Source organism: Artemia sp. Qi Xiang Cuo, chromosome 10, assembly GCF_049724085.1.
Source record: "Artemia sp. Qi Xiang Cuo chromosome 10, ASM4972408v1, whole genome shotgun sequence".
Taxonomy (NCBI): Eukaryota; Metazoa; Arthropoda; class Branchiopoda; order Anostraca; family Artemiidae; genus Artemia; species Artemia sp. Qi Xiang Cuo.
The window spans coordinates 51472943-51488949 of NC_142803.1; the positions used below are offsets into that span (position 1 = coordinate 51472943).

Consider the following 16007-nt stretch of genomic DNA (forward strand, 5'->3'; position numbering starts at 1 on the left):
AACACAATTTATAAAATAAGTTAAAAACTATCAATTGAGCAAACAAGTTTATAAAACTGGATTGTCAAATTACAACTTTTGAAACAACAAAGTTTATAAACCCAGTCCATAACAGGGCAAAATCAATCAGCAAAATCCCCATCTTTTTTTCGACTAACTTCTGTTAATTTTTCCAGAATACCATTTACCGTAAAGAAAAAAGGCGTTCGTAGGGGGGGGGGGGGCAACCGGGGCAGTTGCTCCGAATGCCGTGGCTTCGGGGTTCCGTGGCTGGGGAATCGCCCCGTTTGATCCAATTTTTCACTTTGATTAGGCTTTTTTTGCTTATATTTGAGTCGGGAGGGGGGCTCTGTAATTAATTTTTCCCCGGGCACCCCCAACCCTAGAAATGGCTCAGACCATAGATATGTTACTAGAAAAGTTGACCATCTGGATCATAAAATCATACACTCAGCGAAGTCGGGTCTCGCTAGTAGAAACAGCGCTGTTCTAGTGTTGAGTGGTTTCCCGGATAGCACTAGAGCGGCCGATACATCTATTTTGTTTATAAGAAAGTTAAAAAAAAAAATTATGCAAAAAGGTAAATAAACCTTGAGGGTTTTTTGGAGAGTATCTAGGGAAGTTGGTAGTTTGTGACGAGGGGATGAAAGAGGGGGGGATATTCTTTCAAGGAATAAAAAATTTGTTTCAAAGAATATATATTTTTTCTTTTTTCTGATGGTGGTCTCTTTTTTATTTTGTATGTTTTATTTTCAAATAATATTAACCTTTTTTTTTATTTGAAGAGATAACAATTTAGTTTTTTTGTACATTTTAAAGTTCAAGCATGAATAGAAGATATAGCCAACCCCAGGACTTTTGCCCTTTATGTGGTGGTTTAGTTTTCTGTTTCTGTTAAGTGTAAGCGTTTCTGTTAAGTATAAGTTTAAGTGTTCTGTTAAGTTTTCTGTTAAGCGTTAAGTGCAAGTGTTTCTGTTAAGTGTAAGTTTAAATGTTCTGTTAAGTTTTCTGTTAAGCGTAACGTTTATGGCTTTTTCTTTTTTGGTAAATAAAGTATCTAGGATTTTTGAAGGTCAAGGTTTCAGTAATTATTATGAAATCAGTGTTGTCAGTTAGAACTATCAGCAACAATTTACAAAACTATTAACTTACATTTCCTTCAACATTGCTACCGGGTTGTAACCTGACTTTCACCCACCGCTTATTAACAACTTCAAGCTTTTCTACAATCCCTCTCCCCATGTAAGTGTTCACAAAGTCCTTCCAGGTGATTTCTTGATATCCAAGTTCAAAATAACTAATTGCTAGCAAGACACCCGCAACACCTACAGCTGAATAGAAAAGAATCTTGTCACGTCCTTCTGGTGCTTTCCTAGAAAAGGATAATCGATATTATATATATATATATATATATATATATATATATATATATATATATATATATATATATATATATATATATATATATAGCAAGATTACATTATAGCAAGGTTTAAAATACAGTAAAAAGAAAAACAAAGCCAAGTGGATTTGGTTTACTCTAATTTCCTTACTTCTGAATGTTTCAGAGGGATTCAAGCATTATTTCCAGCATTTTAGCAGATAGAAAACTCAACTGGATTATGCCGGGTAGCCGTGTGCTAGTGACAAAGGAAATTGTCAGTCACAAATGCCCAATTAGAAGCAAGGCTTGTTTATAACCAGAAAGCGAAAATTGTCAGGAATATTGACTGAAAAAAACAAAGTTTTTTGAAAATTGACCATGCATCTATTTTCGTAACCAATATTTCTCAATGAATTGAAATTAATAGTTGGATCTTAGACATGATTTTGCTAGGTTTTGAACAGTAAAATTCATTTTTTGAAGCTGACAACAAAATAAAGAGAAAAAGGAAAAATTAAAAATTTAAATAAGGTAAATAAGAAAATCTAAAATAAGAACCCTTCTCACTCGCAGGCTGGATTCATTTGTGATTAGTGTAATTACATTTAAAATAGCAAAAAAAAACAATTCTTTTCTAAACTATAAACAGAACAAAGGGAACTACAATAACAAACTAAAGCTGCATTTTTACGGTTTTGGGCTTGAAATTATCTGCCTCAACACAGGGTGGTCAAACAAAAACCTTTAATTAGTGGGCTAATTAGTCCTGCCCGTGGACCAATAACAGTAAGAAAGTATGGTTACGTTTTTGCAATTTTTGAGCTTACAATTATCAGCCTCAACACCAAGTAATCAATTGATAACCCTTTAATTAGTTATTTGTTAAAGCTCAATATTTCGTTGGCAATTTAAAACTCAGAAATTGTAGAAGTGTGTGATTTCTCGTTCTATTGTATAATCGTTACACTTATAGTGTTTTGATATTTTGTATCCATATTCAGTAAATAATTGTGCATTATCTTGGTACTTTCCCAATTATTAAAACAATATAATTTTTTATTTTACTTAGCCGTTTCATCGTTCAGCTGCCGCTACTGAGGAAAAGAGATAGTTGAGATAATTTCCAATGGATCCAGAACAAAAAAAGTAACAAAATAGAATTTAACCCTTTAACCCAATTTTTTTTTCCTTTGACTGCACCCCACTTTATTCAGAGGCTCACTCTTTACCCCTTTACCTTGGGATCATTCTTTACAGTTTTGTACATTGTTTTTTTTTATAATTTTGTTTACTCTTATTTTCAAATATGTCTGGAATTCGGCCGTTTTCCGTCTTTAGAGAGCAAAACAAAATAATAGCCAGCTAAGATTTCATAGAGTCACTGTTCTCTATTTTTCATATTCTTCATGTTTTTCTTTTCCATTTTCTCCACATTCTTCTTTTTCTTATTTCATTTCTATTATTATTCATTCTTCTTATTCGCATTCTTACCCAAAAAGGGTAAAATTTATTTTCTTCATGTTCTTCTCTATATTTCACATACCTCTTATTTAATATTCTTTGTGATATAATTACAAAATGAAATTTCGTACAGTAAGCTGTACGAAAAGTGTGGTTTCTAGCTTTATAGGGTCATAATGGCAGAAAGGTTGAGATGGCTAGGACACACTCAGTTGATGAAGGATTGCCAAAGATCGTGCTTATCAGCTAACCATCTAGGGCTAAGCGAGAAGGATATCGTCGCCAAATAGGGTGGGAGGATGCCGCAAGGAAATATTTAAAGGAAATTGAAACTTCTTGGGAAGGTGGAAGGAAGTAAACTTTGAATAGATTGCGATGGACGACAGCGTGTGTGGATGTGTTGATCTCAGGAGCCTTGGTGCTGTTATGAGTTGTTAGTAGTCATAGTAACAACAAATGGATTACCATAACTCAAAAAGATTACAGATTGCATAAATACTTTCACTCTTATTGTCCACAATTATTTGTGGATTCTTCACAGAAAACACAATCATTTAGAGGGCGGGGCAGGGAGAGGGGGGGGGGTTCAAACCAGGAAACTACCCCCCTAGATATGGTCTTGGCTACAAGCTTACCTTTTTTGACTACCATACTTTAGATTCGAAATTTGGTAATTGGCCACTCAACTGTTATAACTCTGAGAATTTAAGAAAAATAGTGGCTTCAAAATTTATCTTTTTCTAAGCCTTAAAAATAAAGGATCTGTTGACAAAAACTTTTTTACTATCTTAATGGTTACTTTTTACTGAAGTTTCATGAAGAATCAGAATGCTATCCAAGGGCATATATTACAGAAACTGTAAACATTGCAGGATTTTGGGGGAGGAATATTTCAAAAGCCCCCCACCCTCTTATTCGTACGTCCTTGATTGCTGGAAGCACAAATTAATTGGTGTTAAGCTGTAAATAATATCCTTCCAAAGTTATATCACTTTAACTACCGTGCTTATTTGTCTTACACAAGACCTTACTCACGGGATTTTGGGGCATAGCTCTACCCTCTGCAAAATGAAAGATCACATAAAAGTACGCGGTTTTTTATTAATTTTTCGGCGAGAAGGATGTTCGGGGGAGGAGGGGTACGTAAACAAATTTCAGAAGCACATCATCAATTTTTTCTATGCATTTTGGTATGTTTTTACAAGTTGGACAAAAATTTGGGAGGGGGGGGGGGGGGTTTGAAGCTGGTAGCCCCCTAGATATGATCTTGATGCTAATCTTCTTTTTTTAATCTACTATTGAAATTTATTAGAATACAGAAATCAACATAAACAAGCTTACCCTTTCCCACTACCAAAGTTCAAGTTAAAATTCCATTCAGGAGGTTTGCCTGAAGATGATTTCTGTGATTCCGGTGCCTTGTTTGGCTCTGCACTTTTAGAAGGCTTTGCTCCTTCTTCTCCCTTTCCATTCTTAGCATGTTCTTCATTGCTCCTTCGTGGTTTGGGTTGGAAAAACTTCTCAAATCCTTTTGGTGGTCGTTCACTTAATAGCCTAAGATCTTTCAAAACTTCAAGAAAATGTGTTGAGCCAGGAGTTGAGCCACCAAAAACAAGTTTTTCAAGTTGTTTTTCGATCTAAAATAAACAATATATTTGAGACAAAATTTATTGCCTTTTCCAAGTTGGCTAATTAATTTGAAGCTGATAAATTCCATCAAAGTAATAATTTAATACATGAGGAGCATGTCTGCTCCAAGAGATTAGATTTACTTGTGATTGTAAACACAAATGTACAACACAGAACTAGTGTATGCACTTGCTTCCCGGACCAACTACCTTCAATATTTTAAAGATAAGTAGTTAAGCTAGGTGAATGAAACTGTCAGAGATATTCATGATTTATCTTTGAGTTGATTGCTGGAATTCTTATTCAGATAAGCCAACTACATTCTTTAAAATTACATTCCCAAAGCCTGACCTTATGGGCCTACAGTATATTGTCCTTATGGTAACTAATCATTTTTTACACATAATTTCTTTGATATTTTAAAGAATATAGTTGGCTTATCTGAATAAGACTTCCAGCAATCAGCTCAAAGATAAATCATGAAAATTTCTGACAGTTTCATTAAATTAACACACCTGGCTCTAACAAAGTTACTGTAGGCCCCTATTCTGGCATGTGGCTTGTTGAAACTTAGCACACTTTCTGTTTTATTTTATTGTCATACTGGACATGGCAAGATGTATTACATAGTCTATTTATCAACTTATATGCATCATTCGCCTCACCTCTCATGTGCCTAAACACTAGGCTTTGGACTTTAATAATTACTGGCATTCTCTTTAGACATGAGTTCTTCTCTGAAAGTCTGCAAGAAATTAGAGGAAAACATTGTGTATCTTCTAAGGCTTCCTTATTCATCTTGAATTGAGATGTGGCTTATACTGAACACTTTTTAAGCTTAGTTCTAACAAGGAATTTGAACAGTTTAATAAGGACTACTGGATGATGATTGGTAACCAGACAGGTATACTATTTCAAGAAGATTTCTCAAAATAAACTTAGATATATTAAATGAACTTAAGTGTTAGTTGACAAAAAACAAGCAATCAGTTCATGGTGGATCAACTTGAAACTCTAGTAAACATTGCTGGTAATACTCTTATTTAGGATTTGACCAAACAAAGCTTTATTTTAAAAGGATTCTGAAGTCTGAACTATCTCTTTGTGTTTATAATTAGTTTTTATGAGAAAGTCATCAGTGGTGCTGTTATATTCATATGCTTCAGTTGTCCACAATTATAAGACATTTTCAGTCTTCAACCAGAGTTCAACCTGTTAACACCTATTTGATTTATGCCTTTCTGCATTAAACTCAGTTAATTCAGTGACATAGTTGATTAACTGTAACCTTACTTCCGGATCTTGCCATCAGGTGAATTGAACTTTTTAACCCTTTATATTAACCAATTCAGTGACAAAGTTGATTAACTGTGACCTAACTTCCGGATTTTGTCACCAGTCATCAGGTGAATTGATTTTTTTAACCCTTTATATTATACAACCAAGTGATTAAAGGACAACCAAAGGACTAGAGACTGTGTCCTGAGTTCAGATTAAGGGCAACAATCAATTGCCTGGTATGTAGTACTTGCAATTCTTCCATTCATGAGCAATGTGCGGGGATAGAACGTTCCCAGTGGAATAAGAACTGGTTATGTTTGGATTAATTCTCGAAACAAAACGTCACCAAAAACCAAGAATATACCACTCCTAATTCTTCGAAAGCTAATGATACCCCATGACGACGAATGTCAGGACTAAATTCTTCAGAAACTAGTGATACCCCACGACGCCGATTGTCAGAAATAAATTCTTCCTTAAAAGAAATTTTAAATGATATCAGGTCGTCCCCCCTTGCCCCGACTTGCCAAAGGGATGGTAAAGCTTTCATTGCTGCCCAAAGCGAGTGTCAGACTATTCCCCTACCAGTTTTAACCAGTGTTGCTAGTTGCCAGACTGATTTTCTGCTAGAAACTAAAGATGCCAGTACCCAGGCGGATTTTGAATCTAATTGTGAGCCTTCTAATGATGCCTCCTGCCAGACCGAAAATTTTCCTTATGGCAATTGTGATTCCAGTCCCCTATGTGACCCTTCCCTCCCCTCCCTTTTAGTGCTGAAAAAAAAACTCGAGTTCATTACCAACGCAATTTCTACTTTCATTGATCTTAGGGTGAATATAATTAAGAACACACTTAAGTCTGTGAATACAAATAAAAAAACGCCCAATTTGAAACCAACTGCAATTCAATCCACAAGCAACAACTCCCAACACATGAATATTAATGAAGCAAGTGTCAACTCAAATATGAATTTAATTCGTCACCTATTTCCAGAGGTCAGTGGCAACTTAAATGAGAACTCAATCAATATTCCAGATCCAGGGGTCAGTGACAACTTGAGTATTATTAGTAAATCGGTTCCCGAAGCCAAATCAGGGAAGAATTCTATTGCCTGCTGTTTTCACTTGGCCAACAAGTGTATAAAAAAGAGTGATTGTACCTTTGCTCACCCTTGTATGTTTTTTTTAAATACTGGTCACTGTAACGACAATTATTGCTCCCTTTCCCATTCCAAACCCTGCCATAAATTTCAAAGTGGCCTTTGTTTTGAAAATAAGTGCATGTTATTACATTTGAAAAACAGGGATTATCGTGCTATAGCTATGCTCAGTAAAATTTTTAATAGTAAAATAGTTACAAGTACTCAATCAACCCAAAAGCAGAGCCCCCTTCATTCAATTAGTAAAATTGGCTCACCAGCGCATACTCTTCCTTTTTTATCCCAAATCCACCCTGCTCACTCAAAAAACTTCCACCTTTACCACCCAGAAAAAAACTCCATATTCCCAGCAAAATACCTTCCCTCTTAACACTCCAGTCAACCCCTCCCAAGTTGAACCCCCTGAAAATACCACCGTCTTATTTCCCTCCCATATATTCCTGCCTCCGACCCATGTGTTTAATCCCTTGTGCCCACCCTACCAGGGTGACTCAGGTCTGAGACCTTTTACATTTAATAATTGTCTTGTATTAAATCCTAATTGTTCGCACTTCCCGACAACTGAAAACAAGTCGCACCTTCCTCATCATGCTTCGGCTGCATCCTCACCCTTCCCTCCACCTCCAAATCCCCAAGGTAAATCCTTCTCTTACCCTACTTCTCCACAGCATCATAATATTAAATTGAAACCCCACCCAGGAAATTCTCAAACACACCAAGTATCCCTGTCAAAATTCCCCAATCGGTTTGTTGTTCCCAAACTGTTAGTTACTAATGCCGAAAGTCTTAATTTTGAAGAGCTTACTGAACTTGAGGTGCTTTCAGAATCAAATCTAATCGATATTATAGCTATTACAGAAGTACAGTCCCACAACCCAGGGTCTCTGCGCCTGACAAATTATTCAGAGTTTATTAAACTCCATCCTTTAGACCACCCACTTGGAAAAAAAGGTGGCAGTGTTTTGTTCTTTACTAAGAGTAACCTTTACCCAAAGGTTATTTGAGTCCCTAGTTTATCCGAGTACGATGAAATCCTCTGGCTAAGTATTAGACCAAAAGTTCTCCCTTGTCCATTTAATATTATTGCAATAGCCTAGCTGTTTTCTATTACTCCCAAAATCAAAATATCGAGTCAAAATGTAAATTCATCCAGCAATTGCAGACCAGTGCTGATTTTGTTATTTCTAAATATCCCAATGCTGGTCTTTTTTTAGTTGGCGATGCAAACAACCTTAAAATGGATTCTTTTTGCTCCTCACTTAAAGCTAAGCAGATTCTTAAAATACCAATGACTCAGGGAAATACCTCTCTTGATGTTATCTTAACTAATATGTATAATTTTTACAACTCTCCCTCAGCTCTGCCTCCCTTAGGTGGGAGTTATCATCTTTTGATTCTTTTATCCCCCTCCTCAAATTTTAATCATTCTTTCTCAATACTTATGGCAGTTATCACCCTCTTCAAAATTCTGGTCTTCTTTCTTTTGGTATGTGGCTGAATACTGAAGATTGGTCTGATGTTTATAGTTAAAAAAATATTGATGAGAAAATGGCTTTGTTCCACAAAATGCTAATTGACAAATATCAAATTTGCTTCCTGGGAAAAAATTTAAGCTTTTCAAATTGAAGCTTTTCAAAAATGATAAACCAGATGAAGCCAATAAACTAAGAAAATCAATTAAAAGAGAAATTGGCACAATTGTACTACAAGAATAAGGTCAAAATATTGTTTACTAATAAACCAAAAAACTGGTATTCTGAGGTTAAAAAGCTGTGTGGCAGGAGGCTTGAACAGCTTAACTTCAATCAACCCGAGTCCCCTGATATTACTGCCAATAATCTCAATAAATTCCTTGCTTTCATTGTCCAGAGTCTTCCACCACTATCCGACCAATTACCATCAGGAGCCCTTTCCCCTTCTTTACCCACTGTTTCCCCATCTGAGATAGAAAGAAGAATTCAAAACTAAGAAAGACAAGTATTTGTCCTTTGGATATCCCCTTTCCTCTTATTAGTGTCTTTGGTGATTTCTTGTCTAAGCCCTTGTCTTTCCTGTTTAACAAGATTACTGAGTCTGAGCAAATTCCTACAATTTGGAAACAGGGGTTTCATAACCCTTTTGAAAAAGAAAAACGGAAAGCCTGGTTTTCAAGGTGTCCAGCCTATTACTCTTACTCCTATTTTATCGCAACTTTATGAAGGATTACTTGCAGATTGGCTAAAGGAAAAAATCCTACCTCTTACTGACTTGAAACAATTTGGGAACCTAAAATCCACCTCTACTTCCCATTACCTCGTTTCTCTTATTGATCACATCGGGAAAACCCTTGAAAAGCCTAATTCCTGGCTAAATGTAATTTCCATCAACCTTCAGAAAGCATTCAATCTTGTTAACCACAATATTGTAATTGAGAAACTTGTCAACGAGTTCAATATTGATCCCTTACTGGTGAAATTAGTTGCCTCCTTCTTAACAAATACATTGCAAATTGTCAAATACCAAAATCATTATTTAAATCTTCTCCCTGTCCACAACGGCATACCCCAAGGTACTCTCCTAGGTCCCATCCTTTTTTCAGTAATGATCAACAGCCTCGCAAAGGAATTTCCTGACTGATGGAATTTTTTTAATGACCTAGCGGTTGTTGAGACTTGCATTAGAAATGTAATACGTGACCCTATGAGCTTCCTCAGTCAAATTGGAGACGACGCCTTGGACATGTACATGACAGTAAACGCCTCTAAGTCTATGATAATATCGATTTGTTTCCTCAAATCCACGCCCTGTTTTCTTAGTCCTATCCCTCCTGAAATTTAAGCTCCTGAATAAATTCAGCGTCCCCTCCTGCCCACTCCTTAAGAATTTATACATCTTTTGTCTGCCCACATCTAGAATATGCTTGTCCAGTTTGGCACCCTGGTATCTCTTGCAAAGAATCGGAAAAAATCAAATCAATTCAAAAAAGGGCCTTGCTAATAATTTCCAAAGAAGGCAAGGTGCCACACTCTCTGCTCCTAAAAAAAGCTAGTCTGAAAACCCTGGAGCAAAGGAGGGTTTTGTTGTGCCTCCATTTTGCAAAAAATACCATAACAAAACCCTCGGACAGCAAGTATTTTCCCCAAACGTCACTCCCCATCCAGATTACGGCCACCTTGAGCTGTTTCTGAGCCCATCCCTGCTTTGTCCCCCATTCGCTGCATTACTTCCAGATATGAAAGAACTTTTATCCCCTTCATTACAGAAAAAAATGAATAAAATATCTCAATAGTTTCTTTTTTTTTCCCCTCTTTTTTCTTTATTAGTTGATGGTATTGCCCCGGTTCTTGCACTCTTTTTCTTGCCCCTCCCCCTTTCTTGACCAGTTTTTATTGTTTTTAACTCTTTTATTGATTTACTGTAGTTGAACTATTGACATTTTCTTAGTATCCCTTTTAATTTGAATGCATTTATGTCTTGCTCCAAGTTTAGTTTGACCAATTTTTATCTTTTTAATTTTTTAATTAACTTTTTCAAGTTTTAATTATTTACTTTTAAATGATTGTTCATTATGGTTTTCTCTATTTCGTTGTTGTTCTTTGCATTTTTAGTATAACCATTTATATTGTCTACTCCAAAGTCCGAATTTGGCCCTTTGTGGGCTTGTGATAGCGATTTTTTTAAATAAATATCTAATCTAATCATAAAACATCAATAATAATTTATAATATCTATAATTATTATCAATATTTATATTTATGAATATTGTCAGTATCTGTACACATGAATATTACTAATACTTATAATATTTGTAGATATTATGAACAAGGCTGTATCCAGGGAGGGTTAGAGGGTTTGAATGGCATACAAAAGGCAAATCCTCTGCTTGTTGAGTGCAAATCCTTTGCCCCTTGCACCATGTAAATTGCAGACTGGCACATAATATAAACAAGTCAGTGAGCTATGTTGGTCCTTTGATATTTAGCTTCATTCAAGCAATAAAAGACTTGATGCTCAAAATTATGCAATTGAAAATGCTTACATAGTTATGTAATATGTAAATTATGTAACTGAAAATGGTTTTTAACCATTATTAGACATAGCATATATTTTGTATGCAGGGTGGTTCAAAAGTTAGTATAGATCAAATAAATGACATTCACTTTGAGATAATAGATAAATTATTGTTTATGATAATTACATTTTTACATTAGATAATTACATAATTACATTTAGATAATTACAATTAAGCTTTATGCACAAGTTTTCTAGCTTTATTAATTACAACTAAATGGTCCAGTTTGTCAAAGGCTTTCAAAATATCAGCAAAAACAGTTTTTATTTACAATTTTGCCATTTATTGTGTTGATTATGCTTACAGTTCACTGAGCTGTGATGCACTGATAATCAATTTTGATTGTGCTACCCATTCAATGCAGATCATCAACATTGAAGCTAGATAGGTCCTTTTGGACCTTAGTTTGCTCTGAAGTGTGAAGAGGGGCTAGAGAAGATAATTTGCATTGAAAAATTTCCTAAAAATTTGATTGTTACCATATACATAAGCATAAAATTAAATAAGAAGAAATTGTAGGTCATGTCAACACTTAAGTACAAATTTGTATTGGTAAGACTGTGCATTATCTGTAGAATATAATGTTGCAAGGAAAATTGCTACCTACAGTGGATTACTAACAAGTAAAAATAAAACAAATCTTCTAAGTATACTTCCTTAAGGCAGTACAAGAGTAATTGCTATTCCTTTGATGTGCTTCTGAGAGCCAAGGCTAACAAGCCAACAGCTTCAACCCCTCAACACACATCACTTTCTTCTTCCTTTTTCTATAGCAATACCAATGCAAATACAAGTGGTAGATAATACTAATGGCACTGGGAATGAGCCAATCCCACAGCCTTTTGTTGTACAAATAGTTTATGGTTGTAGGCTTCATAGCAGCATAGAAGAGGGGGTAGGTGAAATGCCCTTCCTTCACCCTGAGACTAGTTTGAAAACCCTTGGAAATAACTTAATAATAGTATATGAAAAAAAATCCCTATCTTACATCCTGATTCCCTTTTATTTAAAAAAAAAATTAACTAGCAGAAATAGGGCAAACAGCAACAAAAGTACATTATTTTCAAAGTACCAAGGACATCAAAATAAACAATAGGCCCCCTGAACCCATCTTGGGTTAATAGATAATCGACAATAATAATTCATTTGGAAACTTTGGGCATTAATTCAGACAAGTTACAAGACATAGTTTAAAAATGAGTCGAACAGCAGACAAAGAGAATTAACACAAAAAGAAGACAATGCATTAGTGGTTAAACTAAACAAAGAAAGTATATACTCATCATTGGTTATTGGTGGTAAGTGAGTAGTATAAGACACAGTTCAAACAGGAAAAAATGTTATCACAGTTGCAACAGATTTTGACAAATACACTTTTTTGTATTTTCATTTTAAAATTTTTTTGGGGAATTGTCTTTGATAAAGACAAAAGGATCCAGTAATAAATTCAGGGCCAAAAACATATTCTGGGAAGGTATTGATAAGCTGATATGTTAACCATCTTCTGATTTATATGTTTTATAAATTTGTTTACTTGACAGGTCTGTCAAGTAGACAGACCTATTGGAATTTTGATAAAATAACATTATAGCTCAATTTTCAGTTTCCTTTTCTCTGAAAATGCAATTCCTATTATTTGAGTAAAATTTCAAGCCATATCAATGGGTAAACAACAAGTAGAACAATAGGAAAATTTTTATATAAAGCAGTGGAACACAACTTTAATGAATATTTTGATCCTATATCCAAGGGCCATCCTTGGCAAAACAAATGTAGAAAAAATGAATATAAAAGAACTCACATTAAAATAAAATCTTTAAAACTAAAATATTTTCAAAACAGCCCTAGCATCATTACTTCAAGGAAGTTCAACCAGTTGTTGTTTATGATAGAAAGGTAGTGTGGTCTTTGTTGCTATTTATATCAATGGGTTTTTTCTGAATTTAGGAAATGTATTTGCAAATCTTAAAAACCTCATAAACTTGGATTAAGCAAAGTTGTGAGGCTGAAATAGTTTTCTTGTACTTCATTCAAGCAGAAGATCTATTTTTCTAGTTTTTACTTATATAAAAAGAAATGATTTTTAAAGGTCAAAATACCTTCCCAGGACATACTTTAGCCTAATCTGTAGAAACACCCCTGAAAGTTTCATTTTCCTAATCTAACTACTTTCAAAGGTAGCAAAAAGAAGCTTGTCTAGAATTTTGCCAAAGGAATTAAATTGTGCAAAGAGAGAAAAAGTAGAGAAAAAGGAACTGATAACTGAAAATTTAGGTAACATAGTGTTTTGTCAAAATTTCAATAGATTTGCAGTTTATATTATTGACCTACAAATAAAGTAAATATACCATTAGATATCATTTTTATGCTCTTTTTACATGTAATAATTCCTTTTCATGCAAATTCAATTTTAAGCCCTTTCAGGACCCTTGAAAACAATAATTTATTCTATATTTTTTGGATATAAAAATTGGTTTTAACATTTGTTTCAAACATACTATTTCATTATAAATCCATTTTGTAAAAGTTAGTAATATGAACTACAAAATATTTACCAACCTGTCAAGTAGCCTAAAGCAGCATTCACAAGCATGTCTATCTAGAATCCCATGTCTAGCCAGAATTCAATGTCTAGGCAATGACCGTTCACATGTAAAATTTGGTGCTTAGCTAAAACTACAAATTTAGTTTCAAATTGTCATTTCTAGCCAATCAACAGAGCTTATGTGGGCAAAACTTTCATATATTATAATCCCTATTTTTACTGTCACTAGCTAAAGGATGAGATAAGCAAAACAATTGCCTTAGTGTGCTTCATTATTATATCTGGTGTTGTACATTTGTCTAAAATAAAAAAAAACAATTAATGAGAACAAAAAAATTAAATTTCAGTTTATAAATGTAAACAAAAATGATAAAAATAAAGGAACTTAATACATTCTGATTGGCTGAAATCAAAAACTCTAGATGTTGGATTCTAAAGGCTAGAACTCAATGTCTAGCCAAGCACTTTGTCTAGCATGTCTAACTAAGCGCTAAATTTTACTTGTGAACGGTTGTTGCCCAGACATTGGATTCTGGCTAGACACATGTCTAGACATGGGATTCTAGCTAGACATGCTTGTGACACTGCTTAAGCAAATTGCTAAGACTTAGAAATCAGAATTCAAAATAAAAGCTTGCCAATATCTTCCCAGAGTATGCTTTTGACCCTTGATTCATTACTGAAAGTTCTATTTTCCTAACCTAACCCCTATCCAAGATAGAAAAAAGTAGCTAAACTAGAATTTTAGCCTTTATTTTCTACCAGACTTCTATCTAGGCTAGCCTATTTAAACTTAGTACTCTATGAATTTGCCTTTTAACTGATGGTTCTATTCATGTTATGTAGTTAAATTTGGGTAAATTTCTAGTGGGCCACAAAATTTAGCTAAGATGCAAGTGAAGACTTCATTTGATGTATTTTTTTATGCTCTTTCATAATTCAGTAATTGCTTCTGGGGCTAATTGCATCTTGAGCCCTTAAAGGGGCTACAAAGGTATTTTATATGAATAATGAAAGAGCATAAAAAAGCATCAAATGATGTTTTCACTTTCATCCTAGCTAAATTATGTGGACAACTGCAAATTTACTATGAAATTTACCCACCCCACCCCCTAATGTGCAAATATATTCCCTGAATTGGAATATAGACCCTGAATTTTTTACAGCTAAGTTTCAAATTGCAAAATTCAGTGCTATTTTTGTTAATAGGATTAAAAAAAACTTTAAACAGTAGGAAAAGTTTATATTTGAGTTGCCTAATAAATTAGGTTTTAATTTTATAAATAAGTATTTTTGGAATACATTACTCTTGAACAACTTATTAATAAACTAGTGATAGCCTGTTTTTAACCACTTTTCAATAACTTAACTAATGTTGGTAACTTCTTTGTGTGGTAACAAAAATGAAATACCTTTGGGGCCCCTTTAAGGACTAAAGATGCAACTAACCCCAGAAACAATTATTGAATTATGAAAGAGCATAAAAAAGGCATGAAATGACATTTTCGCTTTCATCTTAGCTAAATTATGTGGCCCACTAGAAATTTACCTTAATTTGTCATAATGATTGGGGTTTTTCTGCAACATAATAGTAACAAGAGCATAGTTTAGTCCTGGGCTACAACAATTGTAGATGTCTTACACCTAAACTATAAACTTTCTAGGTCTTAGAGAGAGGAACGACCTTTTTAGCAGTCCCTGTAGAGAAGCGTTTGGTTGATATTGCAGATTCTAGACATCTTGCTGCTTGTGATAATCTGAAAGCCATATGTAATCAATCTATTATATAAAATACTGAGTTAAAATATCATTTCTATCCGTTTTCGTTAACGGCTTGTAATGTTGCAAGCAGCAAAAACGAAAAGCATTTCGACCAGTTGCATATTATGGTTTCTTATTGCCCAAAACCGTAAAAATAGAAAAAGAAAAAAAGAGAGGTATAGGTAGACCCCGAAGCCGCGCCGAAAAGTCGACGGCGTCCCGCCGAAAAAAATAAAGTGGCACGCCACCGAGCTTGCATCAGTGCGCTGACACCGCCGCTGATTCTATCGGCGGCGGCGTCACTAATACTCCGCTGTTTTTTTTTTGTTTTTTTCTCTCTTTTTTGGTTATCGATATCGACCTCCGGGCTTCAACCGTCATCCCGGCTAATCTGTTTATTTAAAATAAATACTGTCATCTTGGGCTCGCCATATATATTGGTTCATAGGAAGGAGAAGAAGAAATTTTTCTTGAAACAAAAATTCTACCTTCCACTTTAAAATTCTGTTCATTTTTCTTTCTGATTTTTCGGATGAAAGAGGTAGGTAAAAGAGCATTAGGCAATTCAGGATGTTGTCATAGGCAGCGCAATCGAGCTGTCTAAGTAACGACCAATGTTGGCACAATGTATTATTATTATTTTTTTTCCATACTACGGCAATTCGTATCAAAGGAGTTGTCGCAGAAACTTCAAAAAGGGCTCATTTGATTGGAAATTGGATAATCTAGTGCCTTT

The 16007-nt window shown here is 34.5% G+C and overlaps 1 protein-coding gene across 1 annotated transcript in view; it reads right to left on the reverse strand.

The window, feature by feature from the left end:
- Positions 1-15344, reverse strand: part of Afg3l2 (AFG3 like matrix AAA peptidase subunit 2) — a 90420-nt gene extending 75076 nt beyond the window's left edge. The window contains exons 1-3 of the mRNA XM_089095494.1: positions 15195-15344; positions 4187-4482; positions 1153-1372 (exon numbers count right to left, since the gene is read on the reverse strand). Of these exons, the coding sequence (XP_088951620.1) occupies positions 1153-1372; positions 4187-4482; positions 15195-15278 (600 nt within the window). The 5' untranslated portion in view covers positions 15279-15344. The remainder of the gene's footprint in view (positions 1-1152; positions 1373-4186; positions 4483-15194) is intronic.
- Positions 15345-16007: the final 663 nt, after the last annotated feature.